The 27,924-nt window shown below is 41.4% G+C and overlaps 1 protein-coding gene across 5 annotated transcripts in view; it reads right to left on the bottom strand.

The window, feature by feature from the left end:
- DLG5 (discs large MAGUK scaffold protein 5) overlaps positions 1 to 19,615 on the bottom strand; it is a 98,053-nt gene extending 78,438 nt beyond the window's left edge. For 4 of the 5 annotated variants that reach the window (XM_038140192.1, XM_038140194.1, XM_038140193.1 and 1 more), the window contains exon 1: positions 18,666 to 19,615. In XM_038140192.1, the coding sequence (XP_037996120.1) occupies positions 18,666 to 18,966 (301 nt within the window). In that variant the 5' untranslated portion in view covers positions 18,967 to 19,615. Of the gene's footprint in view, positions 1 to 299; positions 6,659 to 18,665 lie in introns of those variants that run through there. The other variant, XM_038140197.1, reaches the window with a different exon arrangement.
- Positions 19,616 to 27,924: the final 8,309 nt, after the last annotated feature.

The following is a 27,924-nucleotide window of genomic DNA, read 5'->3' as shown; positions in this document are numbered from 1 at the left end:
TGGTTTCTGCTTGTAAGCAGCCATTTGCTGTATTTTACAGCCAACTTACTCAAAAGAACGGCTGAAATAAATGTATTCACTGTTCATCCAACCACAGATCAACGCTATGAAAAATAAAATGCTTCAGAAAAGAGAAGAGTAACATAAAGAAATTATAAAAGGAGAAAAGAAACATTACTCCAAATTTTTCACAACCTTTAATCATTTCCTTTCCAAAACCAAGCAGAAAGCCGGAGGAAGATTAACAAAGAGCCCATAAAAATACTCAACACCAATGCAACCACTCAACTTTCCCATACCTTTCAGTGAAGCTTTACAGTAATGCATTTCTGCTTCTGCTCTCTTCCAACTCATCTTCCTTCTCAACTCCAAAGATTACAGGTTGATTGTACAGACAGTATCTCATATATGCTGCTCCCAAATCCTCCCAACCCAGCTAAGCTTTGTCATTATCACGTTGTTATTGTCTTCCTCATCAAGTCCATGTTCCACAAACAGGTCTCTGATTAAAGACAGACAAGTTTGCTTAATAACCATAGTCATTATCACCTGGTTTCAGGTGCTGCCTGCATAACACTTCATTTTCCTTATTTCTACTATGTTATAGCTATAATTTTATTTGTTGTCCTCTTCAGCATTGCTTTTGGGATGAATGAGATCAGCAAGCAAGCTCATAACATGAAATAAGCCTTAAGCTTAAGTTAATGCAAGCTGGAAAACAAAAAGTTGGAATAAGAAACTATGAAAAAAAAGCACACAGGAAGCATTATTACAAGCAAGCATATTACTTTTGCCAAGCACTGTATATATACTAATATATATTCTATGACTATGATCAAAAATTTGAGCTCAGTCCCTGTGATTTAAAAATATAAGTTAATGCTGGGGTGGGGGTGGGCTAAAGAAATTATAGTTCTGTATGCTCAACAACCAAGAATTACTGGAACACTGCTAGTCAAGCTGCAGAATGTATTTATATAAAGTGGCAAGAACCTATAAAATCAGCACTAACAATCCTATGAGCAGTATCTGAATAAACGAAACATAAATTCATATCTTGCATGCCAATCAGTTTAGAAACAGATTCATAATACTTCATGAGCATCCTGACATGGAAATATTCTTTTAAAGCAACATCTCTGTAACCACCCAGATTTTTGCTTTTCCAAATACTTGGAATCATGAGACAGGGTGCATATATCAACATTTTTCTGTTTAAAATTTTATTCTTGATAACAGATCATTTACCAACACAGGTCTGGAGAAGACATTCCAGCATTAGTTTTAACTAAAAGTGAGTAGAAGCCTTTGTCCAAGAGTGGCTGAAGAGAAGCAGTAAGAAAACAACAACAACAACAACAAAAATACTCCACAAAACCTTCCAAAGAAAGAAAGAAACAACAAAAGCCCCACCCCAACTAACCAACCAAAGAAACCCCAAACCACTTTCTAGTAAGCTTTTACAAGAAACTCCACTGGTATAAACTAAAGCATAAGCAGATGTCCTGCAATAACACGAACTGAGAAGTCTGCTAAACTCCAAGAAACTACTGCCATATTTCAGGCACCACAAGCCATGCACAGAGCACGGAGCAGACACGCTCCCAGCCCAAACCAAACAGCCCACCCCGCAAATATCGCTGGGCTTGGCGCTGGCGCTGGCCAGGCGCGGCGGAGCGCGGCTCAGCGCCGCGCAGGGCACCGCGGCCCCCGAGAGCGCCGCGGCCCGGGCACAACAAAGGGCTGTTGTTCCACGGCTGCAGCGGGCGGCAGCTGAACCAGTTGGCCCAGTACCCTACCGTGGTCTGCGGGACATCAAAAGGCTGGCTGTGACCTAAGCAGACAATTAGGATGTGTGGGTGTAGAGTTACAGAGTTCCAAGAGGTCACTCACGGATGAATTTTAGCGCGGCAGTACAACCCCTTTATAAAGCAGTATTACTGGCTTTGCGCAACCAGCCTTCGGGCTGACCCCAGATCTAGCCAAGTCACTGCAACACTGCTTTATTTTTTTTTTCTGTATAAAGTTTACTGCAAAATTAAAGTGCAAATCCTGCGATGAGCAAAGAAACTTGAACATGTGTAACAATTTTAGCTTGCAATTATACTGTGTTACCTTCTCTTAAAGAACCATGGAACCAAGTTAACCAAGACACTGAGGAGGGAAGGAGGGAACAGCTGCAGGGTAATTAGCAAGGACAACAATCACACCCCATTGCCAGACACTCAGGCCACAGCAGTAAGGTACAACTCTCCAGCACAAACTAAGGCTTGTCAGTTCTGTACATATGGTACAAACATAAACTCAAGAGATACCTCCTTACAAAGAAACCCAGCTGTGCTTTGTCCTCTGTTGAAGACACCACCAGCATTAACACCATCTATGCCACCACACTGCACTGCCCTTCACCACCTCAATCCCAAGGTGCTGTCACAGGACTATTCCTCCTCTCAGTTCTGCTGCCCCCCAAGACACAACTCTCCTCATTTAACCACCAGTTCCAAATGTGCATGCCAAACTAGTGAAGACAGACCCGAAGTAAGAAATACCGGGAGAAGATCATAACACCTCTACACCATGCCAGTCATTTAATCATGAAACATCACATAAAGATGAAAAGTTCCTAGACAATGCAATAATAAAAACAGCAGAACAGATTTTTTCATTCTTCACTCTTAGTATGGCTCCAGCAGTACGGCTAAAAAAGATCACTTGCTAATCAGAGGTGAGTTCGAGTCAGGTAGTCTGAGCAGTTACGCAGCCTTGTGGCAGACCTTCATGCAATCCTGTACTTGGGGATTCACAGTGACAACAATCAGCATACAAATCTGCATATTTTTGTATTTTCAAAATACACTATGTCTGGGGTAAAAATCAACTTCATTTTCCCAATTTTTAAAGGATCTTAAAAATTATTATCTCATGATTCAGGTACTCAAACAGTTTGAAATAAAAACAGTGAAATCCTGAGGTTTGAAAAAATATCTTCATGCTTTTCCTTCAGTCCAGCATCTCCTTTCCCATTTAAGACGATTCTCCTGTAGGATATCCAACAGCAGCAAGGAATCACCAAGTGAGGGCATTTAACTTCCAAATGCTGCCAAACTGGAATGCAACTGACACTATGAGAAAGCAAATTTTGTCTGCAAATTATCATATCAGGAACTCAGGCACTGGTTTAACAACATTAGGGTCATACTTAATCATCTTAACTCATGCAAGCAGCAATATCTGAATACAACCCAAGAGACAAAGCTTTCTCATGCTAAAGAGGAGCATATGCTTATGCACCTCGTTAAACTGAACTGAATTTTTCAAATGATGCTGGTTAAGGAAGGTCTTTAGGACTTGCTCCTTTTTTTTTTCTTCCGCCTCTTTTTTTTTGTTTTGTTTTTAAGACCTAAGAGGTTAGCTTTTGGAAACTCACTTCAGCTGCAGAAAAACCTCTACGGACCAAACTACTGTTTTTACAAGTTGAAAACAAAGAAGCAAACAAAACAAAAATATCCAACACCAAAGTTACATTGTAGCACTTGACATGAAATTAATCAAAATGAAACACAAGTGTGTATTTTCCTCTCCTTACACAACTCATGGAAACTGACAAAATTTTCTGTTTTCACCAAATTCCTCACTGAGGTCTCTCAGAATGTTGTAATTGTAAATTCCTAAAGATTTAATTAAATACTTCCAAACCCCAACTTTTAGGAACAGATCTATTTCAGTCAGGACACCATCAGAACATAAGAGTTAAATGTAACAATCTTAGCAAGGATAGCTCAATCTCCGTATGGTAGTTCAAGAACTGAACCATATATTTCTGAAAAACATTTTATTTTACAGAATAAAATTTGATTAATTACACTAATTAGAATATTATATACCCAAGTCAAAGGGATTTAGTATGTTCGTGTCAAAGCTATGTTCAATAGCAGTAAATCTCAAAACACAGAACAGCACTATTTTTCATAGTATTTAATAACCTTTGAAATGTTACTGTGATCACAAAAGTAATTTCTACTGCTTTTTCCTTTAATTAAAAAGCCAAAGAGCAATAAGCAAGATGACAGAAGCCAAGAGTAAGATGAAGAGAGAAATAAACCAGATGGCATTGGAATACATTTATATATAGTTAAGTTATTCACAAATTATGAAAAAAAAAAAGAAATATCAAAATCTTTTCATTTGCCCTATAATCAGTGGTTTTTTTTTCTAAAAGAGTTTTCAGATATTTTTATGTAAAGAGGATTGTGAATTCTAATTAAGATATAGCTTTAAGCCAGGATTCTCCATCATACAATTAACCTTAAATCCAGCCTCTAGCAAGCAGGGTACAGATGGAGATAGACAGATGTAATTACAAAGTCCATCAGAAGTAAGCCACTGGGGGAGGTTGCAGGCTTTCCTGTATTTCTACTTTGTATTTGGTAAGCTATTTTTATCAAAATATGCCAGGAAAACACAGCTACTGTGATATACTCGAAGTAGTTTTATATTAGCTTGGGCTTGCAGCGCATACTTTAAGACAGTAATTTTGAAAAAAAATTGCAACTGCACTCTCATTTCTGCAGGCTGCACTGTCTCACAGAGCACTGGAGTAGACATTGCATGCCCAGCTTCATTTCTATCCTTCAGGAACAACTCCTTCCTTCTCTGCTTCAAACCTCTCTAATTGTAAAACTCTATTTTGCCACTATTTTGAACCTGTAAAGTGAGATTAATTATAGAAAAAAAACATGATTTTGAACATAAATTCTTAAAAAAAAAAAAAAGTTGAAGTTGTATTACAAAACCAGAAATTATGTGCCAAGGTACTTGTTCTGCTCTGCCAGGATGTTTGCATGCACATCTTAGTTTCCTCCAAATGATGGAAACCTCTCCACAAGTCTTGAACTCATGAATGCCACTAAACCCATGCATTCATAGAAATTCACAACTGTTGTCAACTTTGAGATAAGAGTCAGCAGTATCATGATCCGCCTAACAATCATCTAATCAACTTTTCACATGAATTTTGTAATCCTACATCTAAACACGTTATAGCAACTAGAACTCAATTATCATTCTATAGTTTCTTATATCAAGACTATTGAAGAGGAATATCCAATACCAAGGTGTAAAACATGTAGTTTGGCATTTTCCACTAACCACAAACCTAGAAACAGTTTCTGCTCAGTGTCTGAAAACAGTACTAAGATTGCACATTTTAAATGTTAATAAGTTTCCCTTTAAGATGTGCAAGTAGCATTTAAGCATAGCAAAAAAAGAATATTTTATCTTCACATAATGCAGAGAATTCACATCCCACCATAATACATCAACCATTTGCTTATCTGAAAGCAGCAGCAAAGTTCAAATTTGCACTAACCATTTTACCAGCTATCCCATCCAAGCTGGGGAAATCAGCTATACCTCCCATGCACTGCAAAAGGCTTTCTTTAGGAGTTTTACACAGGAATTGAGAAAGGAATCACAAAATAGACGGATGGAATGGTAAAACGTTCAGACTCAAACTCTTAACTCTAGGGTCATGAAGTGACAACTTTAAGAACAGAAGAATTAAGGGTATTCATGCACATTTTTAATTATGGATCACTGAGTATCTGACCATGCCAAAGACCTGGACAACAAATATCCTGACCTTTATGTTCAAAATGATATGTCAAAACCAGATGTACTTCACTAGAGTGGCAACTGTAACAGTAGCGGTGAGTAAAAAGCTCTTCTAAACATGTATTGTGTGGCAAGGAATTCTTTGTGCTAACTCTAACCTTTAGTGAGGACAAACTCAGCTATTTCAACTTACTTCGTAACAAAGCACCCAGGAAAAGCTTACAGCCACCATGGCAGAGGAAGTTCAACAAGTTTGCTCTCACTTCTCTCAGCCACCTTCTCCACATCTCAGCCCAGAATCCGTAGAAAAATCATTATCACTCCACCCATGCCACAAAGCTGAGAGACCCCGAGCCCAGGCTGGCTGGTGTGCTCTCCTCTGACCCCAAGCTCACAGAACATGTGACTTGCAAGGCAAGTTGAAAGCACTTAAATCCCACCCCAGCCTGAGCCCATCAAAGGTCACTTAGGTCTGCCAACAAATTCAGGGCTTAAGCAAGCACATATAATTTCCCACTATATTTTTTTTTTTTCCCCTTTAGAGAACTCCACCAGATTTTCATCATTAAAGCAGTCCTTCATCAGTTGCCTCATCCTTCATTAACAATGCATTATTCACATCCTGCTCTGAATACACATCCTTTCCCTCTTCTCCACAGCAGGGAAGTCCTTCAGAGATGATCATTCCATGAACAACATTCTCACACTTACCGCCATGCTGTTCATTCCTTAGTTTTGCACTAGGAAACTAACGCAGAGCAATTACAATCAGTAATGCTGGATGTTCAACTTAGACATCCAGAAAATGGCTGAAAAAACCATCAGAAGGCAGCTGGCAAAGAAAGCTTCTCTCTGAAGTGACATTTTTAAAGAGCATTACTTGAAGTTGAAATTGGTTTTTACACTGAGATAAAATGAGCATTTTTAGCTTAAGCATTGGCAGGTTCACTCTTAATGAACACAGCCCTAGACCTGTGTGGAAGACTCAGAAGGGCATCGTTGCCCCATGATGCCACTTCCAGACAAAAATGCAGATACATACTTTATCTTGTAGTATGTACAGAATGAAACTTTTTAAGACTCCATGTTACTTTATTTAAATCCTAATCTTGATATGAAAAAAAATGACAGGGAGAATTATATATATTTCATTGTTTTCATTATGATAACTAGTCTATGCTTATTGAAAACTAGCCTTCGGGTAATTCCTGTTTAGAAAGAAGTCTGTAAATTTCTCAAAGCTGACATAAAATTAAGACAAAAAAAGCACCACAAAACCTTTTCTTTGAAGTGTTTTAAAAAAGAAGGAAAAAAGCCCTGTAAGTTCAGCAAGATCTGTGATAGGAATAAACAGTTTGGCAAACCCAAATTTTACATTCAGAATGCTGCAGATATACATATTTAAGATGCACTTATTAAAACACCCACACAACATGAAAGAACTGTTGGAGCAGAAAGACCAACTTCCATAATTCACTTCTGTACTCTGATAAGAGAACTCAAGAGAAATTTTATTTATTTATTAAAAAACCTTTCAGGAAGTGCCTAGCCCCTGGTGTACCCTGCAATCCAGTCATCAGACACAGAAGATTTGTTTCCCCTTTCCAACATGCCACACCATGTATTAGCTTTATTTATAAATGTTCAGAACAACTTTGTTAACCAAAATGACTTTGTAACACGAACATCAGAAATTTGTGGTTTAGGTAATTATAACTTCTGAGTGTCACTGAAGAAGGTATACTTAACATAAGGAGCTCTCTTAAGACTTTTTTGTCCTATTTGGCTCTTTCTTATATGTTTATCTTCCACAAAGCATATAGGTAACAGAGAAAACAGGTCCTCTACCACAACCATCATGAACAGACAGTGAGTACTCAGTGGGAAAACCGAGAAGCCTGTCTTCTAACACACCACATGTGAACTGAAAAACACATGAGGACAGCAGAAAACAGAGAACAGAGAAGAGCCGGCCAAATGAGATTCCACTCCATAAGCTAACAATGTTCTGTTGAAATTAAGCAAATGAAGCACACTTTCAGTTATTTTCTGAAACAGATCACATAAAATGCAGATACTTTCTACATTAGGCACTACTTCCAATTAAATCAAGGCCCAGGCCTCACAATCTAATCCATAAGGTCAAAAACCCTACAACCTCAGTGATCCAAATTCACCTCCTCTTACTGTCATAAGACCAAGGAATTATTCTGAACATTTATTATCTCTCAAAAGCTATTATTTCACCACAATGTGCAATAAAATGGTTTTTGCTATTGCTGTGCATTTGCGTCTTGCACAGTAACAAAAATGTATGCAACCACACTTCAGCAAAGCCTTAATTTAGAGACGTGCTGTAGGAACAAGTCAACATATTTTGATAGGGGAAAACTAGTCTTCAAAAATTTTATCTACTTTCAATACATATTTTTTTAAAGTATTTCTCATTAAAGAAGAAGCATGTATTAAAAATTTCCATGCACAAATGTACACATACAATGCAATTGATGAGATGAATGCATAGAACTTTTTATGTGGATTTCCTCCATCAGCTTCTACAACCCTCAGAAAGGATCTGGCTCACATGCCCACAAGAAAGCTAAACAGACACAGAGCAAAACAAATCAATTCCACACTGTATTGTTGCAATGCAGAGCTGCAGAAGAAGAACTTTTCAGAGTAGCACCCTGAAACTCCTTACAAGAGAGCACAGTACAACAAAGTGCTCATTATTGTAGCCAGGCAATAGCCACTGCAATCCTTCCAGTTCCACCAGTCTGCCTTCACCTTCTGCTTATCACTGGTATAGAGGAAATCACGGGCCTCAAAAGACAAGCTCAGTATCAAAACCACACTAACAACCTGGCATTTTGCAGCACTGAAGAAATTTGCTATGATTTGCTCTAAAATTAAATTGAGATTTGACATTCTAGACAATATAATGAGGTACTCCCTGACAAACGAAATTTTATGCAAGTCATGTATGCACAGCATATCACTGAAGATCAACTCAGCCAGGGATAGAAAACCAGCTCAGCATTTACACTATGTTTTCTTCCAGCCCAGCACACACTACACACAGGTTTCACACAGCCATTGTTGTACAGAACAGGATTGCCACCAGCCTTGACAGACAAGTTTTTCTTGTATGTTTTTACTGATTTTCATATTAATACCCATGCTCCTGACATCCTACCAGGTCCTAAAACTGAGGCAGAAAATATCTCTGAACTTAGGATCTGAAACCACTACTCTGTGTTATCAAGGAACATTCTGCCCAGCCAAAACACTGCTCTGACACTTGTAGCAGTGCAGCCCCTGAAATATTCCTGATTACCTCAAAGGTGCCAGAAAAATAGGAAAGGTTCATGAACCAGAATAACAAATGAATATATCTGGAATATAACATCTGTAAAAGTGCTGGCCTACACATTTTCAAGGGCAGCAGTTTAGAAAAACATCTCACTACATGTCTCTAAAGTTCATGTCTGCAGTCTATACCTAAGTCAGCCTTGGGTTATTCAGTAGGGAGGGAAGCAGGGTTAGCCCCTTGAGGCAAACTAATCAGACCCTTAACCAAAAATAGTCCATGCACCTTACAGAAAGTGTCCCTTCCCAATATGCCCTGAAGGTAACTAGAAGCCTCACAACTTCAAATTTCCCCATCAAAAAAAAACAAGGATTGCTTGTGCACTGTCAGAGCAGCAAAAGAAAGCTGTGGCAGCATATCTAAATAGAGAGGGGAAAATAGGCAGCCTGAGCATCCTAAGGTTGATTGCCACAGAAAGCAGAAAAGGGATTGAACAAGTCAGATTCCCAGTACATCCTTCACTAAAAGAAGGGAAAAACACCAATACCTCAAGGTGAAAATAATATAATTGAAAGTGAATGCCCTCTTGAGAATACCTCTTTTGTGATCTTGAGAGGGTTTAGCACTGCTTCTTGTGCTTTCAGTATTACTAAAAGTCAGGTACACTTACAGAGTTTCTTCAGAGTCCAGCCTTCCATCAGAAGTACATGATGGAACAACTGATAACAAGAACAAACCAGTTAATCAAAGGAAACCCTACTGTTATGACTTTTTGTTTGTTGGGGAGTTTTTTGTTTGTTTTGTTTTTCTTTAAGACCTCAGCATTTCATATTATTTTTAACCACACCTACTTAAGTCAAATGGCCTTTAAACTGAAAGAGTAATAACACATGCTACATTCAATTAAAGCTAAGCAAGCTCTCAAATAATATTACTCTCTCATCAAAGTGTTCAGAAAGAAAAACCAGACTGGAAATTCATGAACTACTTTAAATGTAGAGAAGTGAAGTTACTAACTGGGTATTTTTGTTGTGCTGATGCATTTAGCCTCAAATAAAGCCTTGAGATAACCTCATTTCACCACCAATAAACACACGCACTTGCTCACCATCTGAAAAACACATCATCATGACCTGAGTGTGAATTAGACCTTCTTAAAAATCACTGCAACTGTGCACAAGATTATGCATGAAGTATTTAAGAGAACTTCAAAGCTAAGTATCAAGATTCCCTGAAAGAAGTTATTAAAACAACATCTGTCAATCTTCTGTCACTTTCTAGTTGAAGAACTCCCAACAACTCAATCAACCACTCTCTGCAAGAGGATCATAACTGTGGAAGGCAAACTCAGGTTATATAAGTGCTCCAAAAAGAGCTAGATCACATGGTTACCCAAGTCTCACAATTTCCCCATACGGTGATTTTTCCACAAAAGCATGCCACAGAGCAAAGCTAGCCACAAGAAAACCAAACACAAACAAGAAAAATAAACAATAAAGATGATAAATATAGTTTTGTGCTTATTAAAAAACCCCATGAACATCTATGTAATAATTCAGACAGACTGGTAATTGTTTACACCAGCTTGATTTCCCCAACCCTAAAATTCTGATTCTTCTACAGACAACCATACTTCTACCTGTCAGCTGGTCAGTCTCAGAAAAAGAGAACAGAGTTGAAAAGGGATTTTGGTGCACCAACATGAAAAGATCACAGCTCACTTATACCAGAAGCGAGTTCACAATTCCCACTACATTTTACATCCATCCTCAAGGAAAATACCTTCCTACCTACACCACAGCCATCTCTTCCCACACAAACTCCATTTTGAGCACGACTGAGCAGCAAACAACCATCAGCCTCACTTTCTGAGGTACAAGAGGTACTTTACTGATGACATTGTTCCATCCAGAGAGTTTAGTATGCAAGGCCTGGATTCTGCCAACATTTGCACATGCCCAACCTGATACATATAAATGGGGATGACTCACATGCTGGAAGGTAAGTACATGAATAATAAACATATTTGTGAATCAGCAATTATGTGCAGGTAGAATAAAATCTGGAGCGAAAGGAGATTTTCAGGAAAACTAATTTTGAAAAAAGTTTAAAGAACATTGGCTTTGAGGGTTTTGAGGTGGGGAAGAAGTTTTTTGGTTTATCATCTGATACATAATAAATTGTCAATTACATAAAAAGTCTGCAAAAAACCAACCTCTCAACTCTCCAGTTCAAACACCTAATGGTTTTACATTCGCACTTGCTTCTCGTCTCCAGCTGCAGGTCAGCAAATCTTAATCAGGGTGATACAGGCTATTTAAATAAAATGCCTCCATCCGTCAGCTAGAAAAAAATTTATAATTTTCAAAAACACAAAGAGCAGCTCTCCAGAACACACATATTAATGCTGTGAACAAGCAAACTGCTGAGCAGCTCAACCCATGAACTGTGAAATTAGAGGTTTTGGAAGCTGTGAGGAAGAAGAAGGTCGTGTTATATATACAAAATAGGCTGCCTTTAACTTCCTCTGACACCAGTTTGGGTAAGAAGGGCTTTCCAGTTCTAGTATGTTATTCTGTATACACAGTAATCATAGACCGTCTAGAAAAATATCATTCAGTGTTCACCCCAAGTGGCCAAGTACTTCCATCAGCTTCAAGGACCATCAGTTCTCGCTATCACCAGCTTCTGAAGCCTGGAAAGGGTGTCCCATGGAGATCACACCCTTGCACAACAGCTGGCAACAGGAGTTCCCAGAGTTTCTTCTTTGTTAGCTACAACAGGAGTGGATGCTGGTATTACCCCATCAGCATCAAAACACCTACCAGTGCACCACAATCCATGACAGGGTTGCACATCACACTGCGCACTGGCTATTTTGAATTAGTTCCTAAGGAATAGCACTATGGACCTCCTTCAATATTTTAGTTACTCTGTCTCCCATTGACAAGAATTAATATACCAGAGTATCAGTGAGAACTCAGAAAAACAGCCCTTATGGAAGAGCCAGGATCCCACACTTGAGACAGACTAACAACACCGGTCTCTTCAGAGGACAGCATCCTTCTTGTCTGCTTCTATTAGTAAAACATTGTTAGCCTCAAGCCAAAGCTCAGCCACTGCAAACTTGCCAGCTCCTCCATCAGAATGACTCAGTTCTAAATTGCCACTGTTCACAAAAAAGCAGCCAACGACTTGCATCTTGAAGGTCACAAATAATGCCTCACCAGGAACTACTCAATATAGTTCCATAACCTAGATGTCTCACCTACCTAACTACAGCTCTTTTCACAAAAAGTTACATCCACTAACAACATGTTTTTCTGTCTCCATCAACACAAAGACCAGTTTACACAAAGAAATATTTTAGCATTACTATACCTACAGCATTTTACAATTCTTCTTATGAAAAGAATCCACAACAGGAGCTAATTGCTTTACACCAACACCCAATATGCGCTGGTGCTTTAACACAGTTTAACCCCAGCCAAAACCAGGACAGCACGGAACGGCTCTGAAAGATGCCTCTGTCCTTGGGATTTTACTGAGTAAGGAATCCTTACAGCAATTTATCAACACCTATTGATATCTTTCTAACAACTGGAGTTTTGAATAAGGAATTTTAATGCTAGAAAATAATAATTAAGGTAGCAATTAATAGCTAGGAAAACTAAGAAGCAAAAATAAAGAAATTAAGGTTAAAAAAAAGAAAAGAGCAAAAGCAAGTAGTGAATGGGAGAAAAAATACTTAGTTCATATTAGAGACCGCTGAGAGAACTGGAAAGTGCAAAGTCAATATCCATGTGGTAGATTGGTTTTCACTAGCTAGACAAGGGGTCCAAAAAAATCTGGTCCAAAAAAACTAGGACTTGTTACAGCTGCAAGAGAACAGTAAGACTGGGTACGGTAGTTAAAACAAGCTAAAGATCTGAAACAGGCAATCTCTAAGCTTTAACAAGTAAGTAAGGAGCAAGATAGAGAAACATGTTGGCTTTCCTTAGTGATCATGTCTGATTTTGTAAGACACCAAGTCCTGTATGTGTCCAAAGCAACTTGATAGTTGGATGCACCAACACCACAAAAATGGTTCTTATTCCCTTTACTCTGCTGAAAACAATGTCCCTGGGAGTTTACTGTGGGCAGCTCTCTTTCCATTCCCTCCCTGAGCACAGCAAAAATGTAATTGAGAACTACCACCCTTGGGATTTATGAACTACTAAAACATGCATTTCCTTCTTTGGAATTGAAAGCCTACTTCCATGAACTTACTACTATTAGACGTTCATTGGGAATACCCATCCGGACACTTGCCAGAATCTCCCCGCATTTTTTTCGGCCTGGCAATTCCACGAGATACCAAAATTCTGAGATCATCAGAAGACACACAGGTACTGGTAAACTACTGCCAGGTATTTTATCGTGGGTAATTACTGCTCAGTGCTGCTGAGGAGCTGTACTCCTCCAAAGGTGACTTCTGAATGCTGCCTGCTTTTTCATCAACACGATTTAAGAAATCCTGCAACAAGGCTTGCATAGCTACCCTGGGAACTAATAACAGGTCTGGAAAAACCCAAACATACTGCTCTACTTCTCCCACTCTCCAATTTTCAGTGACAGAAGGGAGTATAAATTGTACTTAATTACAAAATTGTCAGTTCAGTCCTTGAGTCAGTAAATCATGTTTTTAAATTTTCTCCTCATTCTCCCCTCTCTCTGGGAATGCACACTTACAGCACTAATTCTCATCTCCTGGAGAAGGCTGTCTTCTCCCCTTTCTTCCACCTTCCTCCTACAGGAATGTCACAGCATATGTCACAGCACATGCCACAGTCAAGACAGCCACAACACACCAAGTATCACCAGACCACTTCAGAAGGCTTTAAGCTTCTGCCCTTCTTGTTCTTCAGCCCAACCTTTTATCCCCCTCATGTTGATGCACTGCCCCTGTGTGCCCTCTGTTCCCTTTGGTGGTTGGTCAGTGTCCCTGGGCACTCCATGGCTCATTGCTGTCAGTGCTGCTCACCTGCTGCTCACAGCTGTGCCCACTGGGGATGGCCACAGCCCCACCCCAATTACCACAAACTGTGTGCCCACACGGAGAGCACATCCTGCCTCCCCATCTCACACTCTTCCTCCAGAGTATCTCAGCTCCTCACTACCATAAATTCTCAATCCTGCTCCTTTAGCCAGTCACCAGCCAATGCTTTGTGGGGATCACTCAAGACTTTGCGAGAGGTGGGAAAGAAGAAACAAAATGTGGATGTCCCAGCACCAGGTCCAAGTAGTAATGATTCCAGTTCTTCAAGGTCAACCCTGAAATTACTGCATTTCCTGTGGGTCTTCTATGACGCTGTTAGAGAAGTGGGTTCCAGCTGCTTATCTCCTAAATTTATACTTAAAGAGCTTGCCTTTTGTGTTGGGTTTTATATATGCTGAAAGACTTTGAAATATTTAAAACTTTGTGATTTCAAATCCCATATTGTCCAAAACTACTTAGTTCTTTTTTTTATATATAAAGCAGACAGAGAAAATTGAAATTATTCCTCCTTTTTTCACTACTCTTAAACATGTCCACATTTACTTTCTGACTGGGAATTAACACTTTATGTCTGACCAAACACAATTAGAAAAATAAGTATTAATAAATAATAGAAGAAACATATTCAAATTCAATCTACAACCATCTTCTTTCTTTCTTTCTTGCCCCTTTAAAGATCTTTTAAAATATGCAATCAATTTTGAGTTCTAAAACTTAAATTCTCATCTTGAAACTGTTAAAGAAAACACCTTTAAAGCCTAACACATGCTCACTGACTGCAGCTGGAGGAATACAGAAGACCAACTGCTAATACAAAAGAAAAATGTGAACCTAAAATTTTATTAACTGTGCAAGCCATAATGAAGCTTTTGAGTTCATCAATCTACTCAGTTTCAAGACAAAGTGTGTCTCTGTAGCCCCACATGTTCATCTTGAAAACAAATGCAAGCTCAACAACCAAACCTGCCTATTCCAGTCTTTGTAGTATCACAAAAATGTAAGTACAAAGCTCTATGTTATCTGAAGCAATTCGAAGATTACACGGGCTCCTTAGATTTGCATTCTGGTCATTTAATTACATGTAAAGAAAACACATCTTCACAGCACTTGTCACAATGAAGTATCTTCCATTGCATTATTGTCATGGACTCTTTATATGACACAAAATTCACCTATAGCAATAGTAAGAATGAAACATTTTCTGGTAAGCAACATATCTAAGAGACAACTGAATGCTCAGAAATCATTTATTTTCATATTAGAAAGGATACGTACTTCTATCAGGATAAGGATTTCCCAGATGCATGATGAAGGTCATTTGCCAAATCAAGTATTTAATGGTAATCTATAAGTTCACTCCCAAATAAATAAACAAAGAACTTAGCACACTACTTAAAGAATTCATCCATGTGTAAAATACTAGATTTTACATCAGCCAAGCAACCACTCTCGCATGGGCAGAGCCAATTTCTCTCATGTTTACAAAGAAGTGCAATGTAGTAATCAAAGTTTTTACTCAAGGAAGAACTGAAGTCTCCAAACATGATTAAATGAAACAGAAAATCCCACTTGGTTGTAGCTTCTGCTTTACAGAAGGTAATTTCCTGTTTGATTTTGCACTCTTATCTAACACTGTTGGGCATATTGTGCTTTATTTCAAATTTGAGAAAACTTAAAAAACATACATTTTATTGGAGAAACTATACAGTTTAAGGTTTAATATCAGCAATTAGAAGTCCCCATAGAAGACAAATGTCTTTAAATGGTGACTGAACAGGGGGAAACTCTATAAAGATAAAAAAGCTCTTTGTAAAGTAGAGAGAGAGTGAAAAAATCTTGCAGCAGCTACCAGAACCCCAGTTATTTCCCATGAGCAGTCTGCCCAGCTGTTTACCTCCCTCTGTGTGGCACAGATAAATACTTATAAAAGTGTCAGCTCTACATTGTCCAGCCAGTCACAAGAACTGCCGGTGTAAATAGCAACCAGAGTTCCCATCAGAGTTCACACATCACCTTTAAAGTACAAAAAGAGGCAATATTTGAACTGAGAAGGAAGAAAACACAAAGTAATGGCAAGCATGGCACAAATCAAAACAGATGAAGAAACACTGATCCTACTGTAGTGAGTGGTGTGTATGCTGATTTCTGATACTTGGAACAAAATTATGCTGCTAAATTACCTTCTCACTTTCCTCACAATAGCAGCATACTGGAAAAAAGAAATTAGCAAACACCACTACAAGACATTATTGATTACAAATAGTTTTCATCTCCAGCAAGCATTCAGGTGATATGCACTTTATTAGCCTCCTCTTCAAAACAGTAACAAAATTATGTGTACCACTGTAAGCTATCATTTTTACATACACTAATGTATGTAAAAAACTTATCCAACTCAAACTCAAAGGTTTAATCAAAGGGATGTTTGAGATATATATTTCTTACTTTTAAGAATAAAGGCATTTTAGGTGACTTGGACTGTTTTACTTTGGTATTTTAAATACAAAATCCAACACTTCTCACAGCCACATGTACATCTTACTTCTTGCCAAGAAACAAAAAGTGACTTGACTCATCCACCTACAATATCTCCAGTGAAAAGGAGCAAAACTCCCAAATGGCACGAGAAGAGCAGAGGGGTGGTCAAACTTCCTACAGGGAGATATTGGAATAAAACTGATTACATGTTCAACAAGAACCTTTCTATCACAGTTACCCTCAAACATTAACTCTTTGTCAAACACATCCAGGACAAACTCGCAAAAAGACCAGGAATTACCAGAGACTTTCAGTGGACACACAAGCAGTCTCATGACTAATTACCATAAAACCTCTTCAGAGGGGTGCTGGAATATATACACCAATATTAGAAGGCTCAGGTCCACCACCTTTCTATGGTTTATTATTAATTAAGCTCGCTGTCAGCAATCTCCTGTGAAGTATTTTTTAAACATGTTTATTACAAGGAAAACAAATCCATAACTCTCAAAGTTACCTTTTATTACCACTGATAATTGAAAGTAATAGCATTTTAAAACTCATCACATCAGAGAAACACCCTTGTCCCACACATGTTCGTTTAACTCAGATTAAGCCTCCTGAACACAGTCAAACAGGATACAGCTCACTTTGACAATCAAACTACTTATCCCTTAAGAACTCAGTGCTGTGAGACATTCTTCAATTCCAATTTTCATTTTAAAAATGAAGACTATTACTACATCTAACATATACTTTATTTTTTTTTCTACTTTTCATATTTTACACCTTTAATTTGAAGCCTGGGGAGTGCTGGTAACACAGTTCCATCAATCCATCTTCTCAACAAGACAAGAATGAGCTGTACTCTGACCATACAAAGCCATCATGGGTACCATTCTGGAAGGCAGTGAGTGCCCTCATCTCCCATTGATGTCAGACCACATAATGTTTCAAGTATTGAGGTCTATTGTTCAGTCCATTTCTCCCCCATCTTGTGAGGTCCTGCCATATATTCATTAGAAAAGGCTATACACTACTCTACACTGAAATAAAACAAAACCTAAGACCCCCAAGCATTTGCATTTACGGAACTCTTACCATCCTCAGCATAATTCAAGTAAGGGCAGAGCACACAGTGCAACCACACATGCAAGGACGATTTTTCAGACAGAAGCAGCTCTTAAATAGCTTTATTTTCTTAAAGAAATTGTATTATTTGTAAGAGTCAGGAAGCCCTTCCAAAGCATTTCCTTATGTAAATAGGTAGTGACACTGTAAATCCTGAATCCAGTAACAACAGCAAAGAGAGACCCCACATTTCTAAGTCAGTCAACTTAGTCACGCTGGATAACAATACCTACACATCACTTTAATACAGAATTACCATTTACTCCAATTGTTCATTTAGAAACAGAGCTGCACTTGCAAGACGTTATGTACTGTCACCTACTGTAATTTTAAAGCTTTGGTTTGTACACATGAAAGTAGGCTGTGACTCGGTTTGGAGGGAGGAGAATAGGCAAAAGACCTGTGGATCAAAGCCTATCTTAATTAAGGAGGTGTTTTACACCCAAAAGCTTCTCGTCTGGATTTGCAGTTAACTCAATGTTCTAATCCGTCATAATCAATGTTCTTCCCTGTTCTAACCACCAAGAAGAATTACAACAATATAGCCTCGAACAAACACATGGCTGTCCAGAGAAAAAGAGTTACAATATTTACTCAAAGGCACATCTGCTGGAGTCCTGCCTGCCGGCCAACTCCGCCAGAGCGGCTGCACGGGGGAGTTTCAGTGCTGCCCCGTCAAGAAGCGCCCGTGTAACACCACCGGCGCTGGTACTCAGGGGAGAAAAAGCCCCTTCGGGCTCGGTTTTCCCGAGTCCCCAGACGACAGCCGACTTTGTGGAAGGGGAGCAGCCGCAAGAACCAGGCTAGGCTGGCCTCTCCAATGGGCAAGGCGCAGCATCCGCGGCACGTCTCGGGGACAGTACCAGCGCTCCCGCCAGGAGAAAAAGCGAAAGGGTCGGAAGCAGAAAACAAGCATCGAGAGCCCAAGAGCAAACACGAGAGAGTTTCATTCTCCACCGGAAAAGGAGGACCCCCGCCCGCTCCCTTCCCACCTTCGGGCGGGGGGCCCCGAGGGGCCCGCGCTGCCCCGGTGGGGTGGGCGGGGGCAGCCGCTGCCTCCTCCCGCTCCCGCCCCGCGCCCCCGGCCCCACTCACCGGCCGTCTCGGCCGCGGCCGGCGTCCCCGCCACGCCGTTCAGGTAGAGGATGGAGAGCAGGTGGGGCTGAGTCTTCTCCAGGGCCACCCGCAGGTCCTGGAAGTGGTCCCGTTCCTTGCCCAGCAGCAGGGCGATGAGCAGCTCGGCCTTCCCGCCGCCCGCCGCCTCCAGGTCGCGCAGGTCGCGGGGGCCGAGGGCGCCGGCGGCCTCCAGCAGCTCCACCACCTTGTCCACCTCGGTCATGGCCTGCGCCAGGCTCTGCCGGCACTGGGCGAGCAGCTCCTTGTGCTTGGGCTCCATGGCCGCTGCAGGGCCGCCGCCGGCCAAACTTCGCCCGCCCCCGGCCCCGCCGCTCCGCCACCGCCGCCCCCGGGGAGGCGCGGGCCGAGGCGGGGCGGGCGCCGCCGGCCGCCCTCCTCCGGCACCCGGCGCCCCCGCAGCGGCCCCCGGCGAAACTTCGTCCGGAGAGGAGGAGCGGAGCTGGGACAGGACCTGGGCCGAGGGCGGCTTTTCCTTCTCCTCTTCCTCCTCCTCCAGCAGGCGCGGGGCGAGCCGCCGTCAGGGGCTGCTGCTTCTCTTCCTCCTCCGTCTGGCGCCCCGCTCCCCTCCTTTCCGCCCCCCCGGGCGGCGAAACAACTTCTCCTCCTCCTCCTCTCGCCTGCCCGCAGGAGGCGACCGCCGGGAGCAGGAGCCGCGGGGAGCGCCGCCGCTTCCCGGCACCCCGCACCCCCGCGGGGCAGTCGGGATAACTTCTCTCCGCCGCTCGCCGCAGCCACACGGCCGGGAGGGGGTGCGGGGAGACGGGCTCAGCTCCAGGCGCCTCCTTTCATCGGCGGGCGCACGCAGCCATATTGGCTACACAAAGCTGCCGCCTGCGCCGAGACGAGGCTGCGGCATCGCATCGCCTGCCCCGCTCCGCGCCGCCCGCCCGCCGTAGCGGCCGCCGCTCTCCCGGCCCGCTCTGGCCCGGCCCGGCCGCCGCCCGCCCCCCGGCCGTCAGTCAGGGGCGCCCCCGGCCCCCGTGCGGCGCCGAGCGGGGCGGGCCGGGGAGGGACCCGCGGCGCGGCCTGCCGGAGGTTCCGCCGCTCCTCCCTCCCGGGCTCCGCCGGGCCAGGACGGGGTGCCCAGCCCGGGTGTCTCGGCGGCGAGACAAAGGCGGCGCTGCCGCGTTGGTGACGGGCCGGGCCGGGCGGGCCGTGCCGCTGCCCTCTCCCGAAGGCAGGAGCGGCCGCCTGTTGAGGCTGCCGGAGTCGGCACCGGGCGGCAGTTTCAGACATCGAGATTTATTTCGTCCTAAACCGGGAAAAGCTAAACGTCAAAACAGTAACAGACTGCTTACGGGCTTTGTCCATTGCAATTTGCAAAAACAAAAGTTTGCATAGGAGATCTAAACACTAGTAATAGCTGCTGGCTCATCTTCCTTGTAAATTTCTTCATGAATGACCAGAGACCCGGTCATTTACAGATAGGGTACAGATGTGTCCGTAGTCAGCTGTAGCAGGGGGATGCAATTGTTTAGCAAAGAAATAGGAGAGTAACAACTTTTCTGTCTGAAAGTAAACGGGCTGCCAACATCACTTGCACCAAACGTTAGCTCAATTTACAAACAGACTGCAGAATGACCACAAGCAGTTCTCATCTTAAATACACATTTCATACGTTTCAGTTACACTGAAAGGGCTTTACTGGTAGTGGTACTAACCCAATTATATCAAGAAGGAGCCGCAATCATCTGACAGTCTCCAGTCCAACCAACCCCGTGGTTGATTTAGTATCCAGAGACCTGGACTTAGTGAGGTACAAGGGAAAGTCTTTGTTCCCTAAAATTTCCTCTTAACATACCCATTGGGAGAATTCAGGTCCTGAACTGAGTTTCAAGCCACTTTATGTAGCTCAGTAGATGATGATTTCTCTCATGTGAAAACATCTTGGGTTACATGCAATTGTGCTATGCATTCTACTTCAGGCAAAGGCAGACAGAGAATAAGAGGAGTTAGGAATTGTTCTCAACCTTAAGTCATTATTTACAACAATACTTGAAACTATGGGGTGATTTTGAAACAAGTGTTTTTATGTTTGGTCCATTAATTTTTATTTAATGCTCTTGTAGACTAATTCTAATTTTGCATCCATGGTTTTTTCAACAACTTTCTTTGCTATACAAAATGCAGAGAGATGACCTTTTATCAGAAAATCTGCCTATTTCTCTCTAGTTAAAGTTGAACAGTTTTGCAGGTCCAGTAATTGCAGATTCCACAAGTGCTAGCTAACCAGTGTGCATTCATTGCTGGCCTCACAGCAGGGGTGGGAAGTGAAAGCTGCCTGGTGTCACCCACTGGAGCAGACCTCCCTTGGCCAGTGCCACTGCCGGGCCCTCTGTGCCTGCCACAGGACACCGTGCAATGGGAAGCTTTTGGAAGGCACATGCACAGGAAGACTGAAGAAAGATTGCACAAGTTATTCAAATATGTCCTTTTTAAAAAGGCTTTCTAATCTCAGCTAATCTCCTTTAACAATATTATTTTATTGTGTATGTGCCGAAACAGTTTCCTGTAAAGGAAAGGAAACATGCCATCAAATTTCATTATGAGGCATTATGTTAAGAGCCCTGCTTTAGGTCAAAGCAGCAGTTCTCTGCTACTTGAAATAATAAAGACAATCTCGAGTTCCATCCTCTTCCTGACTGGGCACTCAAGTGCACCTTTCACCAGGGGTTGCAGTAACACAGCAAAGGCAGCATTCAGGCAGGGCATAACTTGGCTATCTTGAGGCTCATTTCAAAACCTAGAGGGAAGTGGTGGCTCTGGGTACTGCTACTCCTGCCTTTCCCAGAGGTGTGTCTTAGTCCTTTGCCTTCTCTTCAAAATAAAACATTCATCTTCTCATCATGCCTTGCCTGCCCCACCTTTTGCCTGCAGATCCACACTGCCTGTTGCCCTTCTCAGACAGTGCCAGGGAGCAGATCAATCTCTGTTGTACCAGGTTTCTTTCTTTCTTTCTGGAAATGCAGTTTCTACATTTTTGTCATATCTGAGTCTCTAACACTCCATTTGTCTTGCAAATGGCAAGTTAGCTCTCAGAACAATTCAGACAAATTTCTCATTGCACAAATGTCTCTTCCATGGGTCCAGCTGTCAGACCCTTGCCTGTATAAGAGAGGGACCTTGCTGTTACCTCTGTACTTCACTCAGTGTAGACCTTCTCTAGCAAGTGCAGGGAAATTTTTCATAAGACGTGGGTATACTTTGAAGACTCAAATTATGAAATGGATGCTAATTTATTATGCCAAAAGTTTATACAGTGACCCAAATTCAGATCACTACAGTATCCCAGAATGCTGATATTTTCTGATAGGACACCCCTTAGACATATCTGGGCTTTAAAAGAGGCTTCTTATACTCATTCTAATGGAACTTTTCATTGGACAATAGTCTTCTGTGCAGAATTAGTTGTCACTCCTCAAACATTCCCTCCTCTGCACCTGCCTGCTTACTGCTGCCCAAGTTGCAGCAGCAGCAGCTCTGCTGCTGTAGGTTTCCTGGTAAATCCCCTCCTCAAAATCCTTAGTTTGAACCAATCACATATTCTAATGGCCAAATCCAGAGGGTTTTCTTTAAGATTAGAGGATTTTAAAATTAATTTTAAATACATGGGAGACATTTCTATTGCTTTTTGGTATTGGAGCCCTTAGGAAACAGGTCTTCAGGCTCCAGTGGCAGTCGTGTGTCCTAGAAACAGCTTTGTAACAAAAGCTACGCTTCTCATGTAATCATATGATTCAAACCATGATTTAGAGAAAAATATTGAGAGATTTACCATAAGTTAATGGAAGGAAGGTTATGCAATCTCCAAGACAGGCACATGAAAAATACAAGAAATCACCAAGTAAAGATTAGAGCTCTTAAGGTACAACGTGAACACCACAGAGACTTTGTCATGAGTGTAACACAAAGCACTAGCAGCTGAGCAGCTCTCAACAGCAGATTATTTTTTCATATTAATGTAACTGATAGACAATTAATTAGCACTTGCAGGATAGGAAGGTGCTGTTTTAATGTGCCAGCAGATCAAAGGATGTCATTTGGCCATTAAAAAACCCCAAACCATAATATGAGCAGTCTGAGCAGTGCCCAGGGAAAATATTTCACCTGGCAGTATCGTATCCAGGAATGGGCTATGCCCATAAATTCTGAGATCCTCAGAGCTCCTGCTGCAGCTGCAGACTGAGGGAGCTGCTGTTGGACACTCACGGAAGCACAAGGATCATTTATCTTCCCAAAAATGTGTAACTGTGAACTTCAGGAAATGGTTTAGCTCTTTCTTCACTGAACTGCTGTGACATACCATATGAAGGAAGGCAGACTAGAGGATTATATTGCCACTTTTTGCCCTTTTTTTGTTTTTTTTCTGTAGCCATAAAACCCACCAGTCACTTAATCTTGCACTGCACTAGGCAGTTTTTAGATAAAAATTATTATGGTCTTTTCCCACTCTGGGCAAATTAAAATGAAGATGAGAGAGTTACTTCAGTCATTTTCAACAAGCTTCAACAGAAAGCAAAATTTGTTTGCTGAAGGTTTTAGATTCCCCCCTGGGCTGTTCAAAAAGCAAATAAAAAAACTTGTTTTACTTAATCAACATGTTAAAAGAGAAAGACAAGGCCTTCCTCAAGGGCAGAATAGCTGGCAGGAAGGCTGTTTGTTTGTTTGGGGTGAGGAGGGGGAGAAGAAAAGGGTCTCCTCCTGGAGCTGTGAATACGCACAATCACTTCTGTTTCTCAGACAACTGCTTCCAAAAACAGGCAGCAAAAGAAAACCAGAAAGCCTATGGAGGCACATTGGTGGCAGTCCTGCAGGGGCGTAAGAATTGCAGCTTTTGTAGGGAAGACACTCTGCAAGCAAATCCCCAGTACCCATCTGCTTAGAACAGACCAGGGGCATGATTTAATTTTCTTTGGGAGACTGGGCTGGCTTGTGATGTGGTTAACTTCTATAAGCAAGCAGATGTTAAACAGCTCCTTTGAAAGCTGTTGCTTGCAGTTTGTTATTGTTTCCGTTTCTAGGTCACTTTTCAAGTCAAGGCAAAAGATTATTTATACCAATCATTTGCTTTTACTTCTTTTAGCACTAACAGGGAGATAAAAATAAATGGGTGCCCTAAACGTCCACGGGCAACTTCTAAAAACAAGCCATGCAAAAACTGGGAGCTTTTAGGAAGAAAACCCAAACTGCAGTTGAAGAAGGTAGTCAAATATAATAGTAGAGATTCCAGAGAATGCCTCAGCACATTTTCACCATCTTCACTGGTTTTGTCAGCAATGAGTATTTTCAAATGTGATTTGAATCTAAAGGCCCTTGAAGAAGCAAAAGCATTTCCTTATGTTCCATCTCTTAGCTCTGCTAAGAATGACATATGCACTATTCACAGCAAGTAGTTGCCCTGCTCACTGACATACAAGGGTTTAAGAGTTGACTCCATGTCAATTACAAGGTAAGTTTTCCAGGGACTCCAGGGGCATTGTGCTTTGATGATGGCACAACTGAACTCAAAGATGATGGCTCCAGGAAAGTCAATAGTCCTCAAAATTCCAGGGTAGTCCAAGTTTGTCTAGTCCAAGCCCAAAGGGCTCCCTGAGGAAATGGAGACAGGTGTGCATGCAAGTGTGGTTCTCTCTGTTTCTCTCGATACTGTGCAACACCTGTCTTTCCACACGTGCCTGAAGAGCTCATCCCACAGCTCATCTATTTTGCAGTGCTTAAGCCAAGGGGATAACAGAGGTGGCAGCCCATTTCCTAAAAAAACTCCAGAACCCAGCACATCCACATTTGGGAACAAACCAATACTCAGATGTGGTTGAACTGCAAAATTTCCTCATGCATGAAAAAAGATAAACAGGATTGTAGGGAGCTGGAGGGGATTATTATTGCTATTGCTTCATAATAAATGCTCTAACATTCTGAATTCATCTGGTTTATGATACAGGAGAAGCATTTCTAGTGTACTTTCATGAATTTTGCAGAGTTTTACAAATGCTTGTGAAAACCAGACAAAGGTAGATGGTGAGAGCATTGAAAAATATGCTGGACTTGCAGCAAGTCGTGTGTCATACTCATGGCTAAGACCTGAACTGCTACTTGACAGTGATACATGGATTTCTGCTTACAGGAAGACTGCATAAATTCGATATGCTTCTAATTTGAGGAGAAATTTTTACTTTTAATATTGCAGGATATTCCTTGGCAGGAGAGAGAAATGATTTTTGTAGGAAGAAAACACAACACTGGGATGACAGTGAGAATAAAGTCAAAGAGAAACCCTTGTACAACTTGCTGTAGTCAATTTGCTCGGACCAAGCAGACCATGGACCAAGATGAAACTTAAGACAGAATGGTGGTTACAATGACAAAAAATACTGGACTTAACCAAAATCAGTTCTGAAAGCAGTAAGAAACGTGAAATGAAGCAACTCCTAAATTACACTCTCATTTGAAAGGCAAAAGTACTGGAGTCTCTGCTTCAGCCTATGTGCCTTGGAGGGATGGGAAAGCCATCAGAGAGTTCCAGAATGAAATAATGTCTCAGCTTGGCACAGTGGCAGCTGCATTACCAGCTTCCACAAGGTTTGGTCGTCCAGTTTAAAATGAACTACAGATCTTCAACCTATCTTGTATTTTTCCCACACATAACACAAACTTAAAATTAAACATTCAACAGTTCAAGTTAGTATTTTTAAAAGAAAAATAGCACAAAAATAATTTAGAACTTAATTTTTTATAAATACCAAGATTTGTCAGAATTGAACAACAAAAAAACAACTCCCCAAACAAATAGAAAATCCCCACCTCCATACTAAATGGAAAAGAGCATATCCAGCACAGCCCAGAATAAGGAGGAACATCTGAGACAAAGTCCTGAGTGGCACAGAAGCCTTAAAAGGAATTTAGGTTAAAATTATTCTTTTTGAATCAAGTCTGCAGCAATGATATTTAGAGAAGTGTTGTTCAACTGTTTGAAACTTATAAAGATGGATTTACTGGTGGGAGTTTGATGGATAGAAATATTTAATATAATGCATATATCAAAGCTCATCCAGTTCTGCTGAGTTCTGTAATTGGTTTCCAGGGGACTTGGATTAAGCCCCAGTTTGGTAATAAAAAGACTATGCAAAAGAATAACCAAAATAAGAAGTCTCCAAATCTGCTAGGGATATTCCATAAAGGATAAATACACTTCATCAGCAAGGCAAGCCAAATATTATCCTTTTTACCATGGGCTATTTGTACTTCTAGAATTTTTTCCCCTTAACTCACCTTCAGAGCTGCCACCCTCCCCTTCCAAGATCATTAATGGCAGCCTAGAGCTTCACTGCTTTGCCCTCTCCTTTTCCAGCTCAAGTCAGTGTCTGCCTTGCAGCTGACTTCAACAGCACCAACTATTAGCCTTTTTGACTTTCTTTGGAAGATGAAAGAATGAGAAGAACTATACACAGCAGATGCTAATCACATTCTTTAATCCCCACATCCTGTCAGTGTTATTCACTAAGTACTCCTTGTAACATGTATGATTTCACAAGCATAGTCCCTTCACTCACCTTGATGATTCTGTAATCTCCTCTCACAACCATATTGCTCAGGCGAGACTATTCTAATTTAACAGTCTTTAACAGACTGAATCTAAAGTACAGAGTCTAAAGATTTCCCCAGGTCTTATAAGTCTGTGGCAGCAACAGTTCACTGATTCTACATTTGCCAGCTACTTCCCAAGCTGCTGTGCTGCTCATTCTTCCCCACACTTATTTTCAACAGAATACATACAAACACAAGCAAGGCAGAAGATATTTGTGCCAGCTAAGTAGGAAGGCTGAAGAAGAAAGCAGGAACAGGCTAAAGACAAAAGTAAGTCGAGATCTAAAGGCCTGAATATACTTTTCAGTGCTTACGAAGAGCCACATGAAGCAGGGATGCCTTTCATTTCAGTTTAAAGTACAAATATATTACCTTATATAATAAGGTCTTTTTCTTTTTTTCAGAAGTTATTTGACCATAGCTGTAATTTTGATGGCAGTAGATTTCCACATCCAGATGTGCTGAGGAGATGTTTCTTCCTTGAGTGGTTTAATTATCCTCCAGGCAAGTGTTCACAGTAACCTTGCATGGCTGAGCTGAATCCAGCCAGTGGCACAGTATGGTTGACATAGCACTGCTGCAGGGAAGCAGTGTCACCAGCAGTGACAGTCACTGTGGGTCCAGAAGGGAGGAATCTGTAGGAGAAACAAGGACAAGGAGACAGAAATAAATGCAAAGGGAACTAGAAAATGCACAGCAGTAGCATAAGTCAGAAGAACTATGTATCTCCTGAAAAATAAAAGTTTAAAGAAAGTCTCCGACGTAACTGGAAAATATTTGCATGAGTAGAAAATCTGGAAGAATGGCATATGGGAAAGGGAGCAAGTTACTGTGTGGGCTTGTCAAGGTACCTACACATACAGCAGACATTTTAGCATCACTGAATTGGAAAAGTGCAGGGATCAGGGCAGAGTAAGGGGTGAGGTTTGTCCTTCCTTCCCGTGAAAGAGATCCCCTACCCACTGTGCCCTACAGAAATGAGTCACACACTGTCCCTGCTTCAAGCCTGCACCATGACATGGCCAGAGCCATCCTCATCACTCCTAACACCATCAGCACTTTACCATGGGGATGCTGTCAATCAACCTGAGCCAAAGAATCCCCTCCCTGTGACACATCAGGATGAATCACAGCGCACTAATTAATTCCCAGAAACCAACAAACCCTGGAATCATAAATCAAGAAAAGTAATTTCCAAGTCTCACAACTAATTCTGGCATTTTCTGGGACTCATGAAGTTTACCAGCATAATTTCACTATTGCTTTTGCATTTCTTGGAAATCAATTTTCTTTATTTTGCTTCTAAAAATCTATACAATTTAACATATAAAAGGGATGCTCACTAAGAAAATTGTCATATGTATCAAAAGATTAGGCAAGCAACCTACACTTTCACAAAAGTGAAAGGAGAAAAATATGCCCGTGGTTAGTAATCCAGATACTTGCTGCTTTTGCAACAGTTTCATTTCAGGCCAACACTGTCTCCACCTGACAAAACACCTCTGTCGTGGAAGAGAGAGAAGTTGGTATGAAATCTGGAGGGGTACCCCAGCTTTCTGTAGACCCTGAAAGCCACAGTGAGAAAGGCACCTGCATGTCCTCTTTTACCCATGGACTAAGATGCCTCCGCACT

Source organism: Motacilla alba, chromosome 6 (assembly GCF_015832195.1).
Source record: "Motacilla alba alba isolate MOTALB_02 chromosome 6, Motacilla_alba_V1.0_pri, whole genome shotgun sequence".
Classification (NCBI taxonomy): domain Eukaryota; kingdom Metazoa; phylum Chordata; class Aves; order Passeriformes; family Motacillidae; genus Motacilla; species Motacilla alba.
This window is presented reverse-complemented; position numbering and strand designations above follow the sequence as displayed.